The sequence below is a fragment of the Diospyros lotus genome, chromosome 12 (assembly GCF_014633365.1).
Source record: "Diospyros lotus cultivar Yz01 chromosome 12, ASM1463336v1, whole genome shotgun sequence".
In the NCBI taxonomy this organism is placed as follows: domain Eukaryota; kingdom Viridiplantae; phylum Streptophyta; class Magnoliopsida; order Ericales; family Ebenaceae; genus Diospyros; species Diospyros lotus.
In genome coordinates this window covers 6,420,025-6,447,167 of record NC_068349.1, presented here as the reverse complement: position 1 = coordinate 6,447,167, position 27,143 = coordinate 6,420,025, and the positions used below count along the sequence as shown (strand labels likewise).

Genomic DNA, 27,143 nt, shown 5'->3' with positions numbered 1-27,143 from the left:
TATCTATACCTATTTGTGTTGTCTTTTGGAGGGGCTATTAATTATTGAGAGTTTTGTCATTACTCATTTAAGTGTTGACTAGATAAATTTATTAAACAACTTGTAATTTATAATGAATATACAAGAAACTAATATACTGGACATGTTAAAAGAGTTAAGAAGGGGGGCCTGAACCTGAACTTAAATTATATAGTGTGATAGCCAAACTGTAGTGTAGCTATTGGTTAAGGATTATGCTACTTGTACAGAAAAGTTTTACAGGAAGCTTTACAGAAAGAATTAAATTTTATTTTTAATTTTTTTATCTTATTTTCTTTCTGAAATCCCGCCAACGCCTTTTCACTCCCCCTCTCTCCCTCTTTCACGGCTAATACCAACTGTCCGCCATCGCCGCTTGCATTGTCCGCCATCACCGCTTGCACCGCTCGCCGTTGTCCCCACCTGGTCGCCCACACCACCGCCGTCGAACATCAGGGTCCTTTGAGTCGAAGCCCATGGGCATGGCCACACGAAACATGCGGGAGCAACCTTCGATGGCCCATCGAAGCTCCTGTCTTTGCCCAGATCCGCCTTCCACAGTGTCAAGTTGGTGTCGGCATTTGGCGACTCCATCATCGGCTTCACCTTCTTCATGTTCCCTAACATTAAACGAAAAATCATCATAGAATTGTTCTCCTTATTCTAATTCTTCTTCCCTTTGATCTGCTTGAATTCTTCCCATTAATGGATTGGAACTAAAACTGGTTTGTGTACCTGGGTCTCGAACGGTTGCGCAAACAGTATAGCCACGTTGAAGAAACCTCATGACGAGCCACGAGCCGATTCACCCGGAAGCTTCAGTGACACATACGGTGGCCGACGGTGGAGAAACTTCCATGGCTAAAGGCTAGAGCAAAAGTTTGAAGGTGGGAATATTGGGAACAAAGATTGATAGAATTTGAGGCTGGAAATAGGGATTGTATTAGGTGAAGTGATGATTTTTCTACTATTCCTTGAGGTTGCATTATATAAACCAACAAGGAGAATGGTTCCGTTTAGAGGTGATTTACCATGTTTGTGCCCTGTGGGATTTGATCACTGGTCATGACAAATTTGCAACATCCGGATATACTTGAGGCCGAATAATGTATTTAGTCTTGAATAGGAGATTACTTAGGATTGACTCATATGAATGTTTTCCCACAAATGCTCAATGCATCCATTATTCTTCACTTTCTAGAGCAGTTGATGTAAGAATGATAGGAACATGGGAATGGCATTGCAGTTTCTCTGGAACGCAAGAACTTGATTTGCCATGTGATTGATTATGGACCCGATTTGGTGATTTTCCAATAGGGCATTCAACTGCAACTGCAATTATCGCAATTGAAACCTGAAATCATTTCACTCTTTGATTACCTTAATAATTTTTGTAACAGGGGTAACATAGATCTCCAAATTACAGGAAGTTAATTAGTTCCATTTCCTTCCCTTCTTGGGCAAATCTAGCTGTTATAACTTCTCATTTTTTGTATCTGGAGCTGTCTCCCCCTCATTCCCAGATAGAACATGAATTTTCCCTCAAAATAGAATTCATTTCCTCAACAATTTCAGTTGAGAAGTTGATGATCCACTACCTATTGTATTTTCAAGAATAAAATGCAGAAAACATTAACATGGCTCTTCCTTTAATCACAGCGGGAGCACATCATCCATTCAATTATTCTTTTGAAAAGATAACAAAAGAGCCCATTTAAGAAGACAATTGCTTAAAGCCAATTGTCAAAAACAGAAAAACAGAAAGAAAAAAAAAGGATCATTACTTAAGCTAGCTTTTTTATTTGGTGAATGATTCAAAATCTAGGTGCCAGTGGTAGGGCTTTGGGAGGAATGGTCATCGGCGGGGGTTTCAAAGGAGTAGGGAAGTAATCCCTTCTCCCTGCAGGTGTTAATGGCTCCTTTGAACATGTCCCCCCAGCTGTACTTGAACTTGAATCCCATTCCTATCAGCTTCTTCGACGAGAACGTCACACTTGGCAAGTTTTTGTCATTCCTTTCAAACCTGAAACGGCGGTGGGTGTGGGGTGAGCGGCGCCCGGGGCGGGGTGGGGAAGGGGCGACGGCTGTACCAGGCGAGGGCCTAGGGGGGGGGGGGGGGCGCGACGGCGGTGGGAAGGGGCGAAGGCGGTGCGAGCGACGGTGGAGTGGGCGAAGACAGGCAGTGCAAGCGGTGATGGAGGACGGTGTAAGCAGCGGCGATGGGATTCAGAGGGAGAGTGGGAGAGCAGTGAAAGAGGGAGAGAGGGGGAGTGAAAAGGCGTTGGCGAGATTTCAGAAAGAAAATAAGATAAAAAAATTAAAAATAAAATTTAATTCTTTCTGTAAAGCTTCCTGTAAAACTTTTCTGTACAAGTAGCATAATCCATTGGTTAAAAGAAATGTTATCTCTTGGCCTTGGGTATGGAGACAGGCTGGGCTTTGCTTAATCTGTCACCACAAACGTCAAAATCACCTGCTTTCAATGATCCTTCGTGGTTTCGTTTTGTTCTGTGGCCAAAAATTTTAAAAAGAGATTCCATTCGAGTCGCTCTCTCTCTCTCTCTCTCATTCATACCGACATGCCAAAAAATATCACACGATGACGTCACCCTCCCAGCTGTCCAACATATTACATAATTTAGTTGCCTTTTATTCCATCAACTAAGAAGGTAACATTTGTCTCCTTGGGGCTGTCCCAGTCGCTTGAGAAGAATGGTTTCGAATTTATTTCTTGTGTAATTATTGTACATAAGAGTTAAATTTACATCTCTTGTTAAAAATTATAAAATTGAGCGACAGACAGAAACTTCCGCAAGGGAATATCTCAAGAAGGTAAAATTTATTACTCTCAGAGTATAAATCAAGTGATGAGTAAATAATATATTATGATTAATATTAATAGGTCACGTGTTCGATACTCGATCGTCTTTAATTTATTTTTTTATCAAAATTGTGGGTACGAGTGACAGAAAATCGTACAAAGATAATAATTCCAAGAAGATAAGATTTGTTAAATTAAGTAAAATAAAATTATATTAATATAAGATTAAAATATTTTTAAAATTAAGATTTAAAATAGTTAAGATAAGACTTAAAAAATATTGTAAGATTTTTATTAAAATATTTATTAATTTTTTTAGAATGTACTGAAGAATATATACGTTACTTTTTTTATTTGTAAAGTTTAAGATATATTTATCTAGAGAAAAAAATATAAATATATCTAAAAAATATCAGATAAGAAATCATATGACTTTTTTTTCAAGAATTGTCATTTAATAAATATATTAAAAAGATAAAAATATAAAATATTTTGTAATCTAATCTAATCTATTATTTGATTTCTTAGGTATCATTAAAATTCAGGTAAGATATGTACAGTAACAGCTCACTAATTTATATGGTATACAAAAAATATCATTTCAATCGGACAAACAAAGCAAACCCCCCACCATCCCCCACGCGACAAGATATTATATTCGCAATGGGCCCCACTTGATAAACTAAAAAATCCAATAAGTCATCCAAATCAACGGCTAGGAGAACGCCACGTCTTATCCCCGTGGTCCCCACCTAAATCAAAGTCAAAAGGAATTGCCTCGCCATGTGGTCCATGCTTCCTCCTGCATATATATGTATTTAGCAGCAGCAGCAGGGCCGGCCTCAGCTCCTCAGCTTGTGCCTCGGCTCTCGCTGGAAACTGCCATGATTCGCTTCGCTACCGCCGTCGCCGTTCTCCTCCACGCTTTATCGGCCGGATTTTCCGCCGCCGCTGGCCGCGAAATCTTCGTCGACAAGATCAGATTGCCGTCGGAAGCTGCTGGATTCTTCCGTGGTAGCGAGGACGAAGATGCTATCGGGACCAGATGGGCTGTTCTGGTTGCCGGATCTAACGGGTACTGGAACTACAGGCATCAGGTGATTACGGCTCTGATGATCGCTTCTGATTGGTCTGATTATGTAACCTTTGATGTTTGACTCTTGGGTTCCTTAACTGCACTCAGTGTTGTAGGTGGTTTGAGTTATATATATGCATGTACTCGTTGAGGAATAATTGTTTTAAGCTTAGGCTGTTTAGCTATTCCAAGGTTTGATTGCTTAGTTCCGAATTGATTTCCACTTTACAGTTTTTTTTTTTTTTTATATGAGAAAACGTGGGAAATCAAGAACTTGACTTTTCTTTTTAATTTAACCGTTTCAATTTCTGTAGGTATTTGATATTTCAAACCGAAAAAGGTATTTTTCTGGTTATTTGGTTTCTGAAATTTGGTGGGTTTAAAATTCATGGAAATTCTCTGCCATGTGTGATTTTGTAGAAAAATTTTCCTGGGCGATGCTGTTGAGGTGAATTCCTAGGAAAACTGGGAAGTTTGAAAATGATTAAATCTCTGATTTCCTTTTGGTTGGCACAATTGTAAACCTGAGGGGTTTTCAACCGACGAGGGAAACAACTTATACAAAGGCAACACTATTTGCCATATTTTCTGTTTTATTTTGTTTTGTTCTATACAATAACAACTTGGCAAGCGTTAATAACATCACACGAGGTGGACTACGTAAATTCTAGATTTTTGTTCATTTCTATCCATTTTCTGATCTTTTGTAAAGCCTATATACTTAATATCAAACATAAATGTCTCCAAGCGTCTACTTAATATCAACTCTCCTCGTAGGGGTCTCTATTGGTTCTATTCTCACACGACGAAATCATTTTTTTTTTCTTGTCATACGACCTAATTATCTTAAACGTGTCTCCTCCGTCTTCTTTTGAATCGGAGCCATTTTGACCTTATTATAGTCTATAGATAACCTCTTTTTTAAGTTAATCTTTTCTTGTATAGTTACACATCCATCTTAGCATCTTTATCTTGGTTATGTTTATATTTTGCACATGTTTTTTTTTTTAAATTAATGAAAATAAAAGGCACATATTGGTTTTTACTGCCCAACATTCTGTGTTGTATCTTATTAAATTGGAACAATACAGAGAACATTAACATGGCCCTTGCACAAGGATGACATGCACAAATTGAGAAATGGACCAAATTTTAGTTTTAAAAAAAAATTCCTTTTAGCTTTAATGGAATCTTACTATCACATAAAATGGCAGATGCACTTGTTTTTATTTTTTCTTTCCTTGGCAATCTGATGGTGGAAAGATAAATTGCATAGTGTGCTTGAAATTACTTGTATGGATGCTAAGCCATGGGATTCACGGGTATCCATTTGGAAGAACTTATTCTTTTTATTCTTTAAATGCCATTCTTTTGGCTTTATGAGTGAAGACAAGTTCAACCGGTCATTCTGGAAGACTGCAAAACTTTCTGCACTTTGTGGGCCCAATACGTGGAAATTTGATAGTTTTATTTATCATTTAAAGAAGCTTAAAAGAATCATTTATTATTTTAGTGAATCTCTGTTGTATATTGCTGCAATCATGCCAAAACACAGCGTTATTAGGTGAGTTTGGTATTGCTACACAATGTATTTCTGTCTTACGCAGTTAAGGTTAGCTGTGTGATTCTTCCACTACAGTTTTGATGGATGTTTTAGTGGACTTATATTACTCTAAACCTCACCATTGTCTTGGAGGATAAAGATATTTAATTAATCCCATAGATGGCATCGTTCTAGCAGTTTTTCCTTTGTGTGATTCATTACTTCATGTATAGTTGGTCTTGCAACTCACTTGTTTTTAAGTCATGTGCATTATTTCACCTTACCAGGAAATTAAAGTTGTTCAGTTTGTGAACAAAATTTAGGGAGTTTGATAGATGCTGGTGTTGCTGGAAGGGGGAAAAGTGACTGATTATAATTTTAGATAAGTAATGCATTCTTTATCAAAAAGGAAAATTGTAGACAACTTAGTGATAGAAGAATTTGTCGAAGAATTAATGGAAGGAAATAAAAGCACAAGGGGAATGAATGTGTCCTATGCTTCATTTCTTAGGTTAATAGCATAAATATTATAATACAAATATGTGCGTGTGTATATGTGCTAAGAGTATAACTGCTTAATTTTTGCATCGTTACAGCATTACACATATATATTCAACTTAAGTACTTTATTTTCATTTTTCAGGCAGATATTTGCCATGCATATCAAATCATGAAGAAGGGTGGGCTTAAAGATGAAAACATCATTGTTTTCATGTATGATGACATTGCCTATGACGAAGACAACCCCAATCCTGGAGTCATAATCAATAGCCCATATGGTGATGATGTATACCATGGAGTGCCAAAGGTCCAAGTCCTTTCTCAGCTGTAGCTAATTTTTAGAATCATGAATTTGTTCTTGCTCATGTGGTGGGTTTTCTTGTTACAGGACTATACTGGGGAAGATGTCAATGTTGACAATTTGATTGCCGTTATCCTTGGAGATAAAGCTGCTCTTACTGGGGGCAGTGGTAAGGTTGTGGATAGTGGTCCAAATGATCATATCTTCATATATTACACTGACCATGGGTCTGCTGGGTTGCTTGGTAAGTAAACTCTCTCTCTCTCTCTGAACTTCAGAGTCTGAATGGCATTTTGTCCGCATTTTATGGTTGTTTTGATTGACAGTTCATTTATATCTACATTTGAGCAATTGTGGGACCATAAAAATTACTATGGACTTCCTACACAAGGGGCCACATCTCAGTTAAGGAAAATTAAAATTGAATTGCTGAGGGGCACATCCTCGATGAGAAAATTTGAAACATAAACCCTAAGATGGGGGAAATCAGAACAAAAGTACCAATAGGTGCATATATCAGGAGGAGGGAGGGAGGGAGGGAGAAGTGTAGTCTAAGCCTAATTTTGATTGATAAACACAATAACTATAACCAACACAACCCCCCCCCCCCCACACACACACACACACACAAAAAAAAAAGATAAATAAAAAATAAAATAAAAATAAATAGAAATGTGATATTTGTGATAAGGTGGGAATGACTTTTCTTGAGGTTAAGATGTGTATGATGTGATTAATATGGAAGAAGTTGTGTAGCAATAGAGGCGAGGAAATTGAGAAAAACTTGGTGGGAAACTCTTAGTTACATGTGATATAAAGGATGTATGGCACATATAATCATAAATAGAGATGATTAGCGAACTAGAATCCACGTGGTCAACAACACCTAGTAGGATTAAGTCTTGGCATGTTTTTGTTTGTTGGGTATAGTTATTCGTTGATGAAATAGGAAAAAAAACAAAACAAAACAAAAAATGTTTATTTGTCAAACACCATTAGCTGTCTATTTACTTGTGTTTTCTTTTCTTTTATTCTCTTTTGTGTGATTTTTTTTTTTTTTTAGATTTTGAGATAAGATAAGCCCATAGATAAATGAACAGGAAGCTAAGATTCATGTAGTCGACCCCACATAATAGGATAAAGGCTTGATTTCTTGTTCCTGTAGATTTTTAGATAATTATGTGACAGTGTAGTGTGGTTCATGCATCTTTTTCTGTGTATTCAGGGATGCCTACATATCCTTACCTTTATGCGAATGATGTAATTGATGTCTTGAAAAAGAAACATGCTTCTGGGAACTATAAAACCTTGGTAAGCAATGGCTTCATTTTAATACGCTAATTGCAATCTAAATTAGCATGGTGAAAGTAATTATTTTGAAACAAATTCCAGGTATTTTATGTTGAAGCTTGTGAATCTGGAAGTATTTTTGAGGGTCTTCTTCCAAAAGGTTTAAATATATATGTAACGACAGCAGCTAATGCAGTAGAGGACAGCTGGGGAACCTACTGCCCTGGAGAGTACTGGGATATTGCTGATTTGTATGGAACCTGTCTAGGTGATTTATATAGTGTTTCCTGGATGGAGGACAGGTACGCAGAACTTTTCTGATTTCTTTAACTGAAGAAGAAAAACTTCCTAGATTATGAGGACTGGGTTCAATTATATTGCTAGTAATCTTAACTGCAATGTATAGCTAACCAACATTGAATGCAGCTCTCTACATGTAGTTTGGCTGAATTGAGAACGCAGAATTCAAACTACTTACTAGTTGAAGTTGATTCACTGTGCAACCTGCTCCAAAAAATAACCAGTAGTTGTATTTTGTAAAGAAGAAAAATAAACATCAATAAGTAGCTGGATCATCTGAATCTAACTTGATCTAATACACTACCATCTCGTGCAACTATTGCTTTGATTGGCTTTGCCTATCATCATATCATGGAGATGGCTATTTTTCTGAAATGTCAGGCCCCCGTCTGTATTGGGAAGATGGGATGTGTAAACTGTGGTAGGGGTAGTTCACCTTTATCCATAAATCATTTTCATTGGTCCTGAACTTGGTCAACCACATTGAAACCCCCCACCCCCAAAAGGAAAGGATTCATCAAAAAATTGGAGCATCTGTTACCCCCTCCACTACAATTTTTCTTGTTCCAAAATGCTAAATGGATACAATCACACAGTTAGTCATTGGAATTTGGAAGAATATGAAGCATGAAGTGACATGCCCTTTAGAAACACAATCTTATACATTGTTTCCTCATGCATTATTGTCCATGGATGTATGTTGTGCCATTTGGAAATAAGTTAGTTTGAGTTCAAACTTGTAAGTTAACAACTTGTGAATAGTTGCTAGGTCCCTTCACTGAGAGTGAGTGCCTGAGAACAAACAAGTTTTTAGGAGTTACATGCATTCAGGCACATTATACCTATCCTATTTTGTGTATTTAGCAAGTCTACTTCCTCCTAGATATCTTAGTGGGGGTATTTACTTTTATAATTTGGGAAAAGGCGAGTTTGACCTGTACCAACACTCCTCATTCCATTACCCATCTCGGTTTAGATGTTTTGTCATTTCATGGAAATCAAAAACCCACATGCAGTATTCAATAGTGACTAAATGTTTTGTGTGTTAACAACTCTTTTATTCTGGGCAGTGACATTCACAATCTACGGACAGAATCTTTGCGGCAGCAATACAAAGTGGTAAGAGCCTGTGAGATGAAGTATCTTTGGGAATTTAAACGCACTGTTTCTTAAGCAAAGCTTGTACATAGGTAGTTTTGCGATGCACAAATTGGGAGCCTATAATTTCTTCCCCGTGAATGGGAAGTGCGGGGAGGAGATAGGGTTTTGTCTGGAAGTTTGTGCTGAGCAAATTACTAGATAACCTCCTCTGTTTGTCTCATATTGATCTCATGCTACATAGTTGTTTTCAGGTTAAAGAGAGAACTCTGAATGAGTTTGGTGACTATGGTTCACATGTTATGCAATATGGAGATCTACAGATTAGCAATGACAAGCTTTTTCTCTATATGGGCACAAATCCTGCAAATGATAACTCCACTTTTACTGATGAAAACTCACGGCGGCCATCTTTAAAAGCTGTTAACCAGCGTGATGCTGATCTTGTACATTTCTGGCACAAGGTTTGTGTACAACCAATTCGGTGCTATATTGAACTAAGCAATGCTATTGCCATAATATTTTTATTGTTATGCTCTTCAAAAATAAATGAAAAATTGTCAGAGCTGTGATCTAGAGGAGGATGCTGAGAGATTGGGGAAGGGAACAAGAGTTGGATATTGAACAAATAGGCAATAAGGAAAAACTTCAAGGGTGCTGGCAAATCAATAGACATTCCCACAAAATCCTCACAGTTCTTGGGAAAAATAGGAAAAAAATTCAAATAATTAGACATTTCTTTATGGTGATGGCTGCATCTCTTAAAGCTCATGTAGGTCTTTCAGCAGTTTATGCTGCTAATTTCCTGGAACTACCATTAGTAGCTCTCTACTGGTTTCTAATGTGAGAGAAAAGGGTAAAATAATCTTTTGCTCAACACAAAAAAGAAAGAGGGATTGCCACATATCATCCTTTGACTGATTGAAACGAATAAGGAGCTGTTAAATTGTAAAGCTATGAACTTTCTACCTTCCTTCCTGTTTCTTATCGGATCTGCATTTTTTTTGTTTGTTACTATTGACAGTTCCACAAGGCTCCAGAAGGCTCTTCCAAGAAACTTGAAGCTCAGAAGCAGCTTGTTGAGTTTTTGTCACATAGAATGCACGTAGACAACAGCGTGAACATGATTGGGAGGCTTTTATTTGGAATGGAGAAAGGTCCTGAGTTGCTGAGGGCTGCCAGGCCCACCGGGCAACCTCTTGTTGATGACTGGGATTGTCTTAAAACTCTTGTAAGTTTTCATATCTAAGCGCATATATATATATATATATTTTTCTATAAGCAATTGTAATTTTCGATTATTTTCTTAGTCATCATAAATTACTCCGCTCTGCTGTACCCTACTTGAATTAAATTATCTGCCCAAGAATGATATAGTCATATGTAAAAGGCCAAGATGGACTTTCTACCCGGGGTGGGGGAGGAGTTTGAACCATTATACCACCCCCACAAAATTTTGTTGTAGCATTTCCATTTAGGAAACTATTAAATTGATCTAGTCATGTGAAATGAAGACTATAAGCTCGTTGATAGAATGGAACAAAAAAGAGGGGACAACTAGAATTCATAATAATCGATCCCACATAGTGAGATCCCACATAATGAGAGAGGCTTGGTCTGTTGAAACTAAGTTGTTGTACCATCTGTACAGGTGAGGACATTTGAGACGCATTGCGGATCACTATCTCAGTATGGAATGAAGCACACGCGCGCCTTTGCCAACATGTGCAATGCCGGCATCCAGAAGCAGCAGCTGGCCGCGGCTGCGGCACAAGCTTGTGTGACCATTCCTTCTAATCGTTGGAGCTCGCTCCACAAGGGCTCCAGTGCATGATCGTGGCAGGATGCTCAATCTCTCAATCACCAACCGGCGGATTCTGTTCTAGACAAAGCTTGGTTTTCTCTTCTCTACACAGATTGAGTAACCCACCATAGCCATCTGCCTGGTTGTGTGACAGACTGGTTCAACGTAAATAATAGCTTAGAGAGTACTCTTATCAAACTTATTTTTCGAAAGCAGTGTATTGGCCTATTATGTATATTAAAATGCTTGATGTGCGGCTGTGATTGTATGTGTTGTGTTAATAAAAATGAATTCCAGCTTGGAGATGGAATTGTGCAATACCTATTAAGCTCAGTTTTTTATTTTTCAATGGAAGGCGACCTTGAAAATAATTAAATTAGTCATTGTATAAGCTTTTTTGAATTTGAATCTTAAATTCAATTTTAATGTTTGTAATTGTGTGTGGTTATTTTGATTGAGGATAGAATTGATATTGTTAATAGAATTAAAATATTTTTAGAAACATTAACAAGACATCTATCTTAATTACTAAGTAAATTTGATTGAAACTTTAAGAGCATAGGTCGGATGGTAAAAAGGTAAGTGATTTGTTGATATAGTTTGGTAAGTCGTGTGTTTGATTTCTCTTTTACATAAAGTCGAAAGGTTCAATTTGTGATTTACTCTTCTTGCGTAATCGAATATACGAGTATAAGGAATTGTGCAAAAACGATTATCCTAAGCAATCTTGATTAAAATTACACTGGCATTTATTAAATTAATCATATGTTTAAAAATATAATGATTTATTTGATATTTTTAAAATATAATAATATATTTTTTAAATTTTTTATTAACAAATATAAATACAAATACAAGTACAAAGTCTAATAAAAAAATGTGAAAGCAATCATGTAAGTGTTTAAATTTTGCAGGTCCCATGACTTGCGCCTTAACATGTGGAGCCCTCTGCGGTTCTTGAACTTTCAAGCAAAAGAAAAAGAGATGTGAGGGAATCTATTAAAGTGAAGCATCAAAGCTAAACTGTTGCATCATTTCAGCAAAGTAAGGGGAGAAATTATTATTATTATTATTATTATTATTATTATTATTATTATTATTTTACCTCCTAGCATCAAGCAATCAACGAATATTGATGCCTCATATTAATGATTTGATATGTTATCACTAATAAATGGTTAGATAAATTCATAAATATATATTTATCTTATTATGTTTTGATCAAAAGTATATTTATAATTGACAAATTGTATTTAGATTCATTGTAATTTTTTTTATATTTAAGAAAATATAACAATACTCTTAACCTTTAAATAGTCGTCCAAAAATCTTAATGGTCTTTTAACTGTATACAAACATTCCCAAGTACCCTTACAACCTCAATGTTAATTTTATGTAATCTTCTAATAAATGACTAAAGGATTAATTAGAGCTCAATTGGGAAAGAATGCAATTTCTTGGTTAAAAAAATAATTTTATAATAGATTTGGACCATATTATAGGCAATTGGCAATTGACAAAGCACTTAGACAACTGAACTGTTCACTCAATTAAATTAAGATATTTTTGTCTTACCGATCACTTTGGAAGTTATTTAATGATATTTCTTTTTTCCTGTCCCGGCAATGTCACATTGTTGTCATCATCAATTAAAAACCATTGCTCTCAAAGTTGCTTTCAACTTATAAATCAAAACCAAAATTCACATAGAAGTCAGCCTGCAATTATTGCCCTCACCATGAAATTATTTATACTACATGCAAAGAGTATTAGTATTATGTATTCACAAATTCAGCTATGATTTGTAATTGATTTAAATATTTCTCAAAATTTATAACAAAAGGTCAGGGATTAGCCAAGAGTGAAGTGCATACCTAAGCCTATGAATTAATTAGTCTTTGGCTATAGGAATAATAAAGATTGTATGGGCAGGCCTAGAGAGAAAAAAAATAGTCAGGTCTAAGTGTGTCATGTTACATTAGTTCCGTTTGTTGCAACTTAATTAGAGAAATTATACTTTCTAGCTTATCAGATTATACCTTCTAAAACTTAAAATAAGTTGTGAATTTGTTTGTTCCAACTTCTCAAAAGTTATAGTTAAACAGTCGTGGTGTTTGATATCATAAGTTGTAAAATAATTTATTTTTGTATAATTACCCATAATACCCTTAGTAGTTATAGAATGATAATTTAAAAATTAATTAGTATAAGGAGTGATCAAGAGAGACCAGAGAAAGGCGACAAAAAGCAGGTGAGAGAGGGAGATGACGAGAGAGAGATCTGAAAATAGAGATGACAGTGGAGAAAGAGGCGATCTCTAATCGTGGACATGAGTGTAATTTTGAGCATGTGAGAGAGGGAGATGGCGAAAGAGAGAAAGAGATCTAAAAATGGAGATAACGGTAGAGAATAGAGACGCTTGATTATATGGATAGAAGGGTAATTCTTTGTTAAAAATAGAGGCAAAATTGTCACCAAAATGTTATTAAAATGTGATAGTTTAATCAGAAGTTATAGAAGATGGGGTATCCCAATTTTGAAAAAGTCAACTTTTACCACTTTTAAAAGCTAATAGAAGGTATAAACTAGAATTCTACAAGTTAGAACAAACACTACATTCTCATTTTTTTTAAGCTAAAAGTTAAAAATTACAATTTTTAAGTTACAACAAATAAGTCTAATTTCTAGCTTAAAAAAATTATAGAAGCAACGGGCATTAAAAGTTATAGTTTTTAAGCTGTAGCAAACAGTCCATTGGCAACTTCATTTCTGCTGTCACCCTCTATACATAATTAATGACTACACCATTTGGCTGCATATACTGTTAGAAATTTATTATGGGATCTTTTTTTGGTAAGTTCAAACCACTATCACAATTTCCGGACTTGGCCCTGTGATGGGATTGCGACCTTAAATCAAACAACAATAAAGGAAATATATATATGTATATCTTGATATAATATAAAATACAAGAATTGACGTGTATGATATAAATGGACAAAGATAAAGACTTCACATGTGACTCTGTTGATAGTGCCTTGAACCCAATGCTTGTATAAGATCAATCAGACTTTAGTTGAAACACCACATAAATTAAAACTCTTATTTTTACCTTCATGATTGACACAAAAGAAGATCAAGTCAAGACGATAATTAAGAATTCTCTCTCCATATATATGTGGGAAATCCACACTGTAGTGATTTGGGTAAATTAGATTTAACCTGACCCAGAGTGGGAAATTGGGAGAGTCGGACTTGGGGAGCACAAAATGCAACAAGTCTTGATGGAAAGAGTAACAACTCATGACCAACACAATTCTTTTCCTTTGTTTCCTATATTTCTTCCTCTCTCTAAAGGTTCAAACCATTCCGACTCTTAACTTAAGGATGAATGCTCTTTCCTTTTATATTATAGAGAGAAAGTATAACATTTTTGTCAAGATTCAACTATATATCATGAGCATTTTTCATTGATATATAGTTGAGTATATAGACTGTGACAAATGGTATCAATGCCAAGTTCCTAGGAGGCATGCATTATAGGACATGGGGTAGATATATCAAGGCACTGAGAAATACACAAGGTTGTTTTGGATGACTACATAAGAAATGGCATAATGAATAGAGACATTGCCATGCCAATTGCTCCACTGGAATAGAGTAGGCAGGAATTGCCTCGCAATGAGGGTATTACGAAATTAGAGGGGGAGGGGAGGGGGTGGGGGAAGTTTGAACAATAGTGACTCCTTATCTTGACCAAAGATCTTGGCCTAACATGGACAAACAAGGTTTCCACAAGGACAACCAACAACCTTGTGACAATTTCTATAGTTTTTTGAAAAAATATAAATATATGAGTTCGTTTAATTTTAATGCTTTGTAAGTCAAATTTACCTAAAAAATCATGTTATGACAAGTTTAATATATTCTTTTTAAAACTTACTTTTATCCAAAATCAAAAAAGGTATCTATCAGTATGTGCAATAAACAAACTTTGATGTGCATTTTATTTAAATTAAGTGCATAAGATAAATGGTAATTGCCCCAAAATTTTATACAAAAAACTCTCGACAAAAATATAAGGAATAAGGAATATTAAATTTCAATGTTTAAATTTGAATTTTATAATTTAGATATTATTATTTATTTGTTTTATAAAAATAAATTGTAATTAGGTTAATTATGTTTTAGTCAATAGATTTCAATTTATAATTCTAAATAAGCCTTTTGCATATTAGGGTTTTCTTTACCTTATAAGGGCATAGGATAAGGAGTATACTTCCTTTAGTTGCACACAAATGTATTTGTTACCTGCTATTGAAAATATTACGTATGCAAGTATATTTCATTCATAGAACCAAAAACATGGAAACCCCCAACTTAGTTAGAATTGAACGGTGAATACAGCCAAAAATGTGAAAGCAAACGACACCTAGCTGTTATAAAATCGCCATCAAATTGATTGCTGATTTTGACTCCTTATTTGTCCATCTGATGGATCTTTTATTTTTTATTTTTTTTAAATGCTTTAACATTTTACCAGCTAGGTGTCGTTTGAATTTCTAAATCTGTAATAAATAATTCCATGAAACTTGCAAGTAAAAGTTAATAAACGACAAAAGGCATAGTTGATTGATGGCCGATTGACAATCAACCGTGTCTTTCACGGCGCCGAAGATGGGAAAGCGGAAAGAATACCAAGGATCAATTGGGTCGTAGTTGCTTGATTGAGGGCCACCAAGTACTCCTCCATTGGGAAGGACAAAAGAAAGCTAAAATGGTCTCTCCACAATTGAATTGCTTTTTGACCTTTTGTAACATAGAACTTTATTATAGGCTTCCTCCGTTATTAAGGATGAAATCTTTTTAGGGGGTAGGCTAAAAAGTGTCTTAGAATAAATATAGATAGATAATCCACCAAGCAAATTTGTTTGGATGTGTTGTTTAATCTTCTTGTTATTTTGCCATATTCCTTAACCAGCTAATTTAAAACTTTAGTCTGAATTATTAAGGATTTCCGTGCGAATTTTAAAGTTTGAACGCAAGGTGATAGATGCATTTTCGCGAATTTATCAAATTTCCTTCCCATTTATAGGGAATATTTATGCATCAAAATGTCAACATTTAACAGCTACCCTAATTCCTAAACTTTAGCTACTAGGAAGAAACTGAGACCCGTCCATTGCAATAGAAACGAAGCGAACATTCGCGTAACCAATTCCTTTAGGGTTCTAAAATGGTTGGAATTTTCAAATTCATTCAACTCCTGCTCTTGAACGTTTTTTCTAACCAGCCAAACACAGCATGAACCAGTAAGGCACCGAACCGAATTGAAAAAAGAACAGAAAGAAGAAAAATATAGGAAACAGAGTAGTTGCACACAATCAAATTTCAAAATAAACAACCGAATGGAACTATATAAATGATCTGTGCACCAAAACAGAGTATGCTCGATATAAACCAATCTCAAACCCAAGAATCACATCAGAAACAAGCTATAGTAGTACCGGAAGACAATGACAGAGATAAAATCTCCATAGATCTAGGGTAGAAATCAATGCACGCCCACTATGTACTATAGAACTGCTACATCTATTTACGGTCATCAATCACCAAACCAGCAGAGAAATCAACTCGTCAGACGACGAAAACCTCAGACCCTAAGCCCAGATCCGAAGACGAAAGCAACAAAGGCCGCGACGCAACCGGCGGCGAACGAAGGCGAGATGGCACCAGAGGCGGCTACAGGACTCGGTGCCGGTGCATCAGCCGCGAGAGAGCCTACGGCCAAAGCCAGGACCAGGATGGTTACAGCCATTACAACAGCGCTCTGCGAAACGGCCATGAGAGAGAGGGCGAGAGAGTTTCTGCGAGAGAGAAAATGGCGAGAGAGAATAACTGAAGCGTTGAGCAGAGCAGCTAGATGGTGGTGGGGACGGAATATATAGAGCGCGCGCGCGAGAGAGAGAGAGAGAGAGAGAGAAGAGTTGGAGAGAGAGAGAGAGAGAGAGAGGGGTGGTGTTGGGGCAGGGCAAAGGTTTGTTGGGGCAGCTGCCCGGATTTTACAGGCTGGAGAGTGGAAATTAATCTAGAGGCGATGACAGCTGTTTAACAGTGGTCCCCTCCCCGCGGTTAAAGCCATTTGTGTTCCGGGGACTGGTTGTACAGCTGTTTGACCGTGGTCCCCGCGCGGCCGTAACCATTCTCCGGTGAGTCTGTTGAATAACAATAATTTTGAAACTTAAAAGCTATTTTGCTATTATTATTATTATTATTATATATATTAATTTCTACTTAAATTTATTGCAAACGTAATAAAATTACTTTTATTTAAATGAGATCTTCTTCAATGAAAATTTTATAAAAATAATCCACACACTTTTTGAATATATTAGTAAAGTTATAAATTAAAAAAATATATATTCGAAGGTTATACATATTTAAAATTATTTTTAATATTTGAAACTGTTTAGATTATTTCTTTGAATTTAAAATTTTTCACCAACTCCCCCGTGAATGCGTTAATCATTCAAGTACAGAGATCTCAACCACAAGTTTTTGTCAAGTTTAAAATAAATTTAACCGTAAATTTAATTGAAATTGTATATATTACCCCCAAACCTCAAAACTCATTAAGTTAATGGTAAGCAATTAAATTTATAAAATATTACTATTATGATAGGTTCCGCTGGGTACAGGAATTTCACATATTTTTAACAAAAATGTGGGCAAAAGTTTAGAATTTAAATTTCAAATTAAAGAATCAAATGATATTATTTAATACATTTAGATAACGTTTAGCAAAAGAAAATTCAGATGATGAATTTTTAAGATTCGAAATTTCCAATTCAAACGGTAATAAACATCAAAATTTTAAATTTTAAATTTCAAATGAAAGTATCAAACAACATTATTAACTGGACCCTATGGCATTTTACATTTTTACTTATAAAAATAACACAAAATATTATTTTTGAATCTAATTCCTCTCGTATCTCGGCGCAGTTAACACAGAAACTGTGGGCAACTCACCGACGCTCCAGCGATCAAAGACTTCATCGCAACCGTCGACTCTGCCGATCCTACGGTTGTCTTAGACTCGTGAGCCAGGCTCGCAATGTGAGAGGGAGAATTTGTGAAGTGGAAGAGCACTGGAATTATTCGGCCAGCACGACGATCGGGGTCCGTTGCAACTGCCGAACACGTCGGGGCTGTCAGTGGGACCCGCGAAATGATCCCACTAACCGCAACGTGCGGCAGCCTCCAATAGCAAGGCGACGCGTGGTGGTGTGGCCCTAGTGGGCAGGGAACAGAACAAAGGTCGATTTGACGGGAAAGTGATACGGCACGTGGGCTTCGTGCTTGAGACGTCGACACCCGTCTCTGCTCCGTTTGGTTAGGCTTTTGTATTAATTTTGTTTTTTGGTTCTATTATTGTTGTTGTTAGTCATGGTTCGAGAACCTTCGGTTCACGCCACGTGCTGTCCCGGTTGCGATGCGCTGGCCATGGCGGCTCTAAATTTAACCAAGTCACGTTCACATGTGCAGTAGGGCTGCTCGGTCTGGAATTTAACAGAGGCTCTCATCTCAACCTAGCAAGCTCTCGCAAGTAATAATATAAAAAAATAATATTAATTATCATCTTTAATATATAGTAGTTAAGGAGTACAAGTGTGTTTCTATTTTTAGATAATGAATATATTATATTTTATTTTTAATATTTAAATAATTTAATTCATTAATAATAAATGCATTCTACTCTGAACATTTAATCAATTAACTGAAAATAATATACAATAAATACATATTGTTTAAACACGTAATGTGTTTATTGCTTTTAAACTTTTTTAAAGATCAGCCACAACACCCATCTGTTGTTATGATATTAAGTAAATTAATTGATCATATGTCATAAACTTTTATTTTTGTCAAATCAATGTTGATCTTTTTAAAAAGCAGTAAATTATAGTAGTTAAGGTATTTAATTTAGCTGTTGAGTTTAACCGAAGTTATGAACAACAATAATGGAGACTGGAGAGCAGGGAGGGGTTAATGGTCCATGTGGGTTCCTACTAGTGTACATTTATAGCCACTAAACCATCATCCCCTTTAATAGTGACATTTAGATAATGAAGTTGAGGTTTCACTTTATCTTCCTTTGCTTTTCAATTTAACTCTCATTTTAATCTAAACGTTGCAGTAAGATCAATCATTTAATATGGTTTGATATGATATGATTCAATTATGATCCATTCACATATCAACTTTTTGTTTTTTTCACGATAAATAATGGTATCTCTTCTGAGGACAATCACTACTTGGAGCTGGGTTATATCATAATCATGCTTAACTTGACGATATGTCTGTCATATGTGCATTTGGCTATCCAAAAGCAAAAAAGAAACAATGAAAAAGAAGAATACAGTTGAAAGGCAATGCAATTACAAAAGGAAGATTTGAATTTGCTGTACATCAAAAAGCTCTTATTTATATAAGCTAAACTAGGGAATTGGCAAACCAGAAAGAATGGATCTTTTTCTTTCCTTATATAAGCTCCAGAAGACATCATCATGTACCAAAAGCTCAAATTTTCCTAAGCACCATCGCTTGCAAAATTCAGACCCCTACTGAATGAATCTCACTCAATAGCCAAAATATTTTGGTGCCACTAGCAGCAGAGGTTCCAAGGCGCTTGGAGCAAATTTTCTGGCAAAGAGGAAGCACACAGAAGACGGCTGGTTATTGTACAGGCAGCTGTGACCTTCCAGAACTCTTTTCAAGAATTCCTCTGTTATATCTGCCCTTCCAAAGGTGGCGGGATGAGCCCCCCCTCTCGACCAGTCCACCCAAGTGATGCTTCTATTTGCCAGGAGATTCGCCGCTTGGATCGTCAGCATGGTGGGGAAGTAATGCTCGTCCACGTAGCACGCGGGTCGGCAGAACACAGCAAATTTTGGGTAAAATTTGGTGTCTTCCACGATGTTGACTGCTAGTTTTCGGTCGATTTCAAACCATTGCGACCCTTTGCGCCACTGTGAGATGTTGACCTCGGGTGCCATGTTTCCGTTATACCGTCCTCTACCATATGGTCCAGGGTCGTCAAATGCACCGATGAAGCTGTATCTGGATCTCTTAATGTAGTGGTAGATGGCGCTGAAGTTGTATAGGGGAACGCAAGATTCAGAAAGGAGCACAAACCACTCGTTAGAAATATCAAGCAATGCGTTAGCCAGAAGTCTTCTCTCGGCATCACACATGCTCATCCTCCCCCATTCTGAAACCTGCAAACGAAGTACAGGGTTCCCCAATTATACACTTGGAATTAGTCAGATGAAAACAAGAACGAATTATGGACGTAAATAACAATTTACTAAAATGGTGCTTGTTGAGTACCTAGGATTCAAGAAGAACTGAAGTAAATGACAAATAATTTTATAAAATGATTGTAATTGCGAACATATCAAATTCAACCCCAAGACTAATAGAACTCACAAATATATGCACTCATTGATCTGAATGCAACTCCCAACTCCAACCTCATCTCAGCACTGAATTTCAATCCGACACAGAAAATGATAGAAAATAAACGCTGCAGGGCATATTATTCGCATAAAACACTATCATGGGTAGACTTAAAACTCACAACAGGCAGGCATTCATGATGAAAGACCAAATCTGAGTCTTTTCATTAGAGACAACTTTTTGCTGGAGACTTCACATGGTCAATATGTATGTTAAAAGGACAATGTACAAACAAAAGATTAAAGTGTGAGCTGGGAAAGAGAGAGCATCTACAGGAGAAAAAGAGATCCAAAAAGCGATCACAGAGGCAGTAAATGAGAAAAAGCCTGTTATGGACCCACAACAGTTCCGCCCAACAACAAACACTAAAACCCTACCCCCACTGCAGGGCTGCACAAAGAATCAATAACAACAATCACAAGTCTTAATCCCATTAGGTGGGGTGAGCTATATGAACTCTAGATGTCCAATCATCCCTATCCATGGCCATATTAAAAGAAAAAAAAAAATTCTATAGCATAAGCAAGAATTTACCACCTTGAATCTCTTCATTTCCTAATCATAACTTCCATCAAACCAAAATTTTGATAATGTGACTTGCTTGCTTGAATGTCTACTGTCCTCCCCTCAAGCCTATATTAGTGCTTCTGGAAGTCTTGAATAAGTAAAGATAGAATCAACATATATAGGGAAGTGTATGTGCAGCTATAAAGAAGTGAGGAATCCAAATTGTGGTAAATGCTTTGTTATTAGATTTATTTGATGCAGAAACCATGGAATGGAAAAGAGAGACACTTCAGTAATTCAACATGGAGCATAGGTCAGATGCTCCATTATTTTGCTTCGTGTATTCCCAGAGTAGATTATTGAGGCAAATGTGCAGCCATATAATAAAAGGCAGAATAAGAAACAAGGGTATTTGTACTAAGCATGGAGTGGCATCCATTGAAGATAAGATGCACAATTAAGAAGGTTTGCACATGTGAAAAGAAGCTACTAGATGTATTTGTGAGGAGAACAGATGTAATGGAAGAAGTTCATGGAAAAGAATTGGTGGAAAGCTAGGTAACTTAATAAAAGAATGTGTAGATATGACGGAAGATATAATAGCCTTAGAGAAGATATGACCATGTATAGTGATTATTAGAAATTGGAGTCCATTAGCCAATCCCACTAGTGGAATTAAGACACAATATTATTGTTGTTGTATTAGGTTTTCATGTCAAGCCAGTATGGTCCTCTAGAACTGCTGGACATGAGCTGTAAGGGGCTTTCTACCAGTCACATTATGGGTTAAATCATAAATCATATTATCAGGTTGGATGAGGAATCTTTGGTAGGTTTATATATATACATATATATATTGTATAACTAACTGAAGTTAGACTTTATGGTGAGTCCGAACCAGTTGCCTATCTATGTATTTCTATTACAAGGTTGAGTTTTTGAGAAATTGGTTTAGCTTCCGAAGACCAAGTGATCTTTAATGTAAACTTATTTGTGAGGGTAATTTCAAAGAAATTTTAGGTTAGATTGATAACACTGTTTCACCAAGGTTCTAAAAGTAAATAGACTATGGTGAGAGCATGTTTAGTGAGCCTATTTCAAAATTATTTTAAGAAATTTATTGATGGCACCTCAATTTTAGGAAATAAAAATAAATATTTTCACTGATTTAAAAAATTGTACTCATGTGGAAAAAATGACATTCTCCAAAATAAAGAAAATGGGAACAAAGACCTTAACCAAAGAAATTCCTAGATTCTTCTTCAACCCAAGAAAAGATTTCAATCCCAAAACCCTATCATATTAACATATTAATTCGATAATCAAACTAAAACTACCTCCATCATCTTTCTGTACTTAATTAACACTTAAAAGCCCAAAGACTGTCTCAGAAAAATCTGTAACTAAATCTAAGTCTGCAACCAGCCTCACCAAAAATCAAGCCAGAAAGCCCCCTAAATTCTTTGTTTACATTTAGAACCATAGAGGCTTTCTGCTACCAACCCCACAGTATCTAGAACAGAAATCCGGGTCCTTGGTTTTGCAAACTATCCAACATCAATGTTTTGAGTTTTGCCCCCACAATAAAAGTAAATGTATCTGTTAGCCTTTTTTACACATGATGTTAAAGAGTTTAAGGGCGCAACATATTCTGGCTGAAGGTCTAGAATTCATGTGGATGACCCAGACGGTGGGATTGCCTTGTGATTATTGTTCTTGTTATATTCTGAATCATGTGCAGCAGGTTGTGCACCCCCTACCCCTCTTCTCTTGATGCTTCATCAATAAATTTGTTGAACATAAAAAATTACTCAAAACTATAGTAGTGAATCAATTCTGAAGGATCCTACTTCCTTTTATTCATTTCCTTCTTCACATAGAAAGAACAGAAAATATCTCAAAATTACTCAAAACATTGAGTATAAGTTAGTGTCTAAATTCTGATTGTTATCAACAGCACCAATTCCTAATTGCTAAAGCATCATATCTACACTGATTTCAAAAGCATCATAATGATAAGAGTCCAGTGATACCAGAATGCAATTGCTTTTTGGACCACAGGCATCATATTCTCATAGTTCCCAGTGGCCAAGCCATAGGATGGACCACAAAAGACACTTTTCTCAACCTTTGTTGAAGTTGATGAGGATCTAGCTAAAGGCAAACTCTCAGAACTACATGCCAGCAGGACTAAACCCAAATTGCATGCGTTTATAGAAAAGCTAAGGACAATGGGCATCGTCTATCCCCATGTGTACAATATGCACAACAAAATATCATAAAAAGAAATCAATACAACTAGTTAGTGAAGAAATATAAAACTGCCATAAATCTCAAGAGCTAGCAATTCTAATATGTAGCCAGGAAAAACACAGGTTTTTATGACTTTGTTCGGGACAAGCTGGTTTCCCTAATCTGGCACAAGACCATGTCAGGTCACTATATTATGCTGTTATCATGCACACTGCTGAAAGCCTCCATAGCAAGAGTTCAATCTAATAAGCAAATGCCCATTTTTACTACTGAACTTATTTGAGTTATCTGCAATAAGAAATTGGCTACAAGTGAGGAGGTCACCTCAATTATTATTTATCTGAAACAGTTTGTTAAGAGTGCAGAAAGGAAAATAAATTTTCATAGCCTGAGTTTTATATAGATGTATTTACAGCTTAGAAGGCTGCTGGAAAAAATCAGGATATCTTTTCTATTAGCTTTTTAAGAGCCAAGTCTACTTTTGGTGATTATATAAATTAAATCAACTAAAAAATTCTGAAGTAAACAAGCCATTGATTTGGGGATCTGTATGTTTAGTGATTTCCAAAGATGTTACTCAACTTGGGGTATATGAGTAAAAGATTAATCAAGTTCATCATCTACTATTTACTTAGGGTGGCTTAGGATCCAAGCCTCGTTTTTTAGTGAGAAAAAGAGAAGATTTTACACTAAGATCACTGACTGGCCAAATTTATCACGATTATCTCTGGCTTCATAGTCTCCTTCTCACAAAGCAGGACTGACTCACAGACTATCATTTTAGCAATCTTGCAATGTTAAGGCAATAATACCAAGGCCTTCTACTATAAGTATGTACATGTAAACAGAAAGATACTGAAGTCTGAACAGAAACACACATGACAACAATATCAAGTTTAATGGCTTTTTGACCAAGCCCAAAAAAAAAAAAAAATGCATCTCCTTCCCTCTTTTTCCTACAACCATAATAGAATCTGATATTCTGTTCAATATTTTTGTTCTTGTTAAGATCAGCAAAAGCTTAAAAAAGAGCTAAAATCCTAATTTTTTATTTCAGGAAGTCCTGAAACAGCTATAAATATTCAAGTCATAATCATGCACTTGTCCTACAAAGAATTTAGATACTAAATTACCAACAACCCTTGTTCAATGATTTGGTATAATTCAAGAAACACATCTGACGTAGAGACTACAGTGAGGACTGCATCACATTGCTAGTAACTATGCTCTTAACTCTAAGGTTTACTGACATTGGTTGTACAAGAAAAACTAAATTCACATCTCTTACTGATAGTTTATTTATATTGCAAGAAACACAGAAACAACTTCTCCACAAGTGAGTTTGTATGCATTTGACTTTTACTAAGCCCTGCAATGGAGGTATGTATTGGATTGCCCTTTTCATTGCAATACCAACTTATGTAAGAGGGGTTTGTGATTGTCAAAGAAACTTAAGGAATGCTCATCTTCTTGAATAAAGATTGGAGATGCTCAGGGTCTGTTGAGTTGTGGAAAACAACCCTGGTTTTCCACAAATCCACTCTATAGAAAATGGAAAATTAGAAAATCTGTTCAAATACAAAAGTTTCTAAATAGAAAATGAAGAACTAAAAAATGTGGTTCCCAAAATTGAACTGGAAAAAAAAACTATGAACTGGACTTGGGAAACTTTTAAAATGAGTTTTCCATATTTTCCTCACTAATTTGGAGATTTGAAAGCACAGTACTACAAAATTTTCCCCAAATCATCTCAGTCTCCTTCTCTAACATCAGTTACACAAAAGAAAAACCTCTCTCTTGAACACATGGTCCAATTTTCTAGATTAGAAATTATTTTTCTGTACTTCGACTATTTATACACGTTTTCCAAATTTTCTATGAACAATGAAAACTGGAGATTTTATAGAAAATTGGGGATAAAAAACTAGAATTTTTTCCCCATAATTAAGCATCCCTCAATGATCCAATTTTCTCAAGCACCCCCACATTCTTAAATAAAATGTTTGCAACAGCGTGTGATCGGATGGCAGCCAAACTGGGAAAAAAATCTAGTTAAAGCAAGAACATGTGTACACACACAAATTAGGTAAAAGTGAAAGTTTTTCTAATGCCAAATAAGTTTATGGGGATCACTTTTTAACAAGTTACCACAGAATTTTAAGATTAGAATTCCTTCCTCAGCAGAAACCAGAAGAGAATAATCTATTAAGATGGGAAAAATAGGAAATAGTTCTTATATCACTCATTATAAACAATCGATTCAGTACTGGGAGAAAATTACAAATATGAAACCACAAAAAACTGCACAAAGTTATTGCCCACAATGGGTAATGAGCATGATACACAACCAATATTTTTATTCAGTAAAGATCATAAGGTTGGTGAGAAATATACCTGGCTTGGTATTTGCCTTCTGTAGAAAACTGACGAAGGAGGGTAATGTGCTTCAAATGATGGCAATGAATGAACATAAATCGAATAGTATCCCTCGTGCCCCTTAAAAAATCTTTCCCAAAGAGGCGCCAGTGGTAATGGTCCCTTAGTCAAGAACATGAAAGCGATCTTAGGAACTCTCTCAAATGGATAAGCCTGTATTCTTGGGACAAAAGATCCCCTCCAAAGGAGCTCTTTGTCTGTCATTGTGTGAATCAAATTCGATGGGGGCTTGATCCAGTGTTCTAAACTAGTAGGCTCTTGATCGCAACTTTGGAAGGTTGGCTTTACTGTGGCCATTGCAGTTACTGTACTTTGAACTCCAAAATACCGAATCATGTACACAAGAAAAACCGAAAAGATAACACACATGAAAAAGAAGGCCACAAGCAATTGAAGCAGCCTCTGTGGGAAGACCCTAGTTTGGCTTGTTCTAGCCGTAACAGCCGGGTCCTTGCCTTCCTCTACGGTCCCTAACCTCGGTTGCATCTTGCACCACGCAAGTAAACAAAAAAATCTACCTTCTGGAAATTTCGTTTACTGCCAATTCGATTCCAACAACACTGCCCCACATGGAGAAGAGTTCAAAAAATTAAGTGTTCCTCAAAGCTTTCAACTTTTCTCCCAAAACACAGTAACACCCAATTCCCCAACTAGGACCGTAAGACCCTCCAAACAAGAAGGACGGGTTTCGGGTTTCTCACGTGAATATTGAATTGCTTTGGAGAACACACTCGGATAGGCTATCTTCAATGAAGCCTAAGACTACGAGAATATATTGGGAATCTAAATTTAATCAATCAGTGAAGGCAGAGCAGCAAACAACCCTTTTATCACATGTACTATGCTAAGAAATGAGAATAGAGATCAAAGAGTGGGGTTCTAATTCTAAGATCAATTTTCTGGAAACAGAAACAAGATCTGGGACGATTGTTGATCAAACAAAGACATTAGCGGGCTAAAATTAAGAGGATGTCACTGTGAACATACCATAAGTCGACGGGAAATTAATTTAGGATGGAAGCTTTAGTATCGGCCTTGACTGGGGATAGGGTGCTTGAATCACGCCAGAAATCCGTAACGAAGACAGCGCTGGCCACAGAGATGGTGGCCAAAAGAATAACAAGGGTGAGTAACAAACAGTCTATTATGAGAGTCCACACCCACACCATAGAAAAAACGAGAGAGATCTAAGGGATTTGCTTTGATGGGTTTTCCAATAATGCTTTTGACATCACACAAACGGCAAACGGCAAACGGCACACCCAAGACCAAATACAACTGAATCTAACACAGAAGAGGAAACGGAGAGGACAGGTTACTTTGCTCTCTCTCTCGTTCACCTTTTATTTTTCTCCTTTACTTTGGGGTTTTCGTCATCTGGACTTTGATTTGTATTTTGCTTTGAACGTGTTGATGCTGTCCCATCTGCGGAACAGACTAAGACTCTTTATTGTCTTTTCGTTCTTCATTTTCTTTGTTTCCTTCTTTATCTCTTTTTGGTTTTAACTCCAATATCACTCCCATATATAACCAAATGATAAGATTTAAATATTTTTACTTAATTTATAATCCTTTTTATTTCATATTATTATAAAAAAATACAATATTATAAAGACATATCTGTAATTTGATCTAGTTTAATTCGATCAATATAAATACATAACACTACAAATA

At 36.1% G+C, this 27,143-nt stretch overlaps 3 protein-coding genes and 1 non-coding gene across 4 annotated transcripts; 2 read left to right on the top strand and 2 right to left on the bottom strand.

The window, feature by feature from the left end:
• Positions 1–173: 173 nt before the first annotated feature.
• Positions 174–2,363, bottom strand: LOC127813896 (dihydroflavonol 4-reductase-like). The gene is made up of 2 exons (XM_052355010.1): positions 754–2,363; positions 174–638 (listed from the first exon to the last, which is right to left on the bottom strand). Exons 1-2 carry the CDS (start codon positions 803–805, stop codon positions 340–342), a joined length of 351 nt encoding a protein of 116 aa, XP_052210970.1. The 5' UTR covers positions 806–2,363; the 3' UTR covers positions 174–339.
• A 1,273-nt stretch (positions 2,364–3,636) lies between these two features.
• LOC127813895 (vacuolar-processing enzyme-like) lies at positions 3,637–11,069 on the top strand. Its single transcript, XM_052355009.1, has 9 exons — positions 3,637–3,936; positions 6,101–6,265; positions 6,347–6,503; positions 7,485–7,570; positions 7,652–7,851; positions 8,920–8,968; positions 9,202–9,411; positions 9,972–10,178; positions 10,599–11,069. The coding sequence occupies exons 1-9, from the start codon at positions 3,652–3,654 to the stop codon at positions 10,779–10,781; spliced, it is 1,542 nt and encodes a 513-aa protein (XP_052210969.1). The 5' UTR covers positions 3,637–3,651; the 3' UTR covers positions 10,782–11,069.
• On the top strand, positions 4,964–5,069 carry LOC127787786 (U6 spliceosomal RNA). Its single transcript, XR_008020245.1, has one exon. It is a non-coding gene; the product is annotated as a U6 spliceosomal RNA (small nuclear RNA).
• Positions 11,070–19,115: 8,046 nt separating the features above from the next.
• On the bottom strand, positions 19,116–26,894 carry LOC127787248 (glycosyltransferase BC10). The gene is made up of 2 exons (XM_052315203.1): positions 25,428–26,894; positions 19,116–20,032 (listed from the first exon to the last, which is right to left on the bottom strand). The coding sequence occupies exons 1-2, from the start codon at positions 25,953–25,955 to the stop codon at positions 19,394–19,396; spliced, it is 1,167 nt and encodes a 388-aa protein (XP_052171163.1). The 5' UTR covers positions 25,956–26,894; the 3' UTR covers positions 19,116–19,393.
• Between the last annotated feature and the right edge of the window lie 249 nt (positions 26,895–27,143).

Coding starts and splice junctions, on each gene's coding strand:
- LOC127813896 (XM_052355010.1), bottom strand. CDS start 805: ATGAGGTTTCTTCAACGTGGCTATACTGTTTGCGCAACCGTTCGAGAC. Junction 639..753: donor CGCAACCGTTCGAGACCCAG/GTACACAAACCA, acceptor GTTTAATGTTAG/GGAACATGAAGAAGGTGAAG.
- LOC127813895 (XM_052355009.1), top strand. CDS start 3,652: ATGTATTTAGCAGCAGCAGCAGGGCCGGCCTCAGCTCCTCAGCTTGTG. Junction 6,266..6,346: donor TATACCATGGAGTGCCAAAG/GTCCAAGTCCTT, acceptor TTCTTGTTACAG/GACTATACTGGGGAAGATGT. Junction 8,969..9,201: donor TGCGGCAGCAATACAAAGTG/GTAAGAGCCTGT, acceptor AGTTGTTTTCAG/GTTAAAGAGAGAACTCTGAA.
- LOC127787248 (XM_052315203.1), bottom strand. CDS start 25,955: ATGCAACCGAGGTTAGGGACCGTAGAGGAAGGCAAGGACCCGGCTGTT. Junction 20,033..25,427: donor GAAGGCAAATACCAAGCCAG/GTATATTTCTCA, acceptor CTTCGTTTGCAG/GTTTCAGAATGGGGGAGGAT.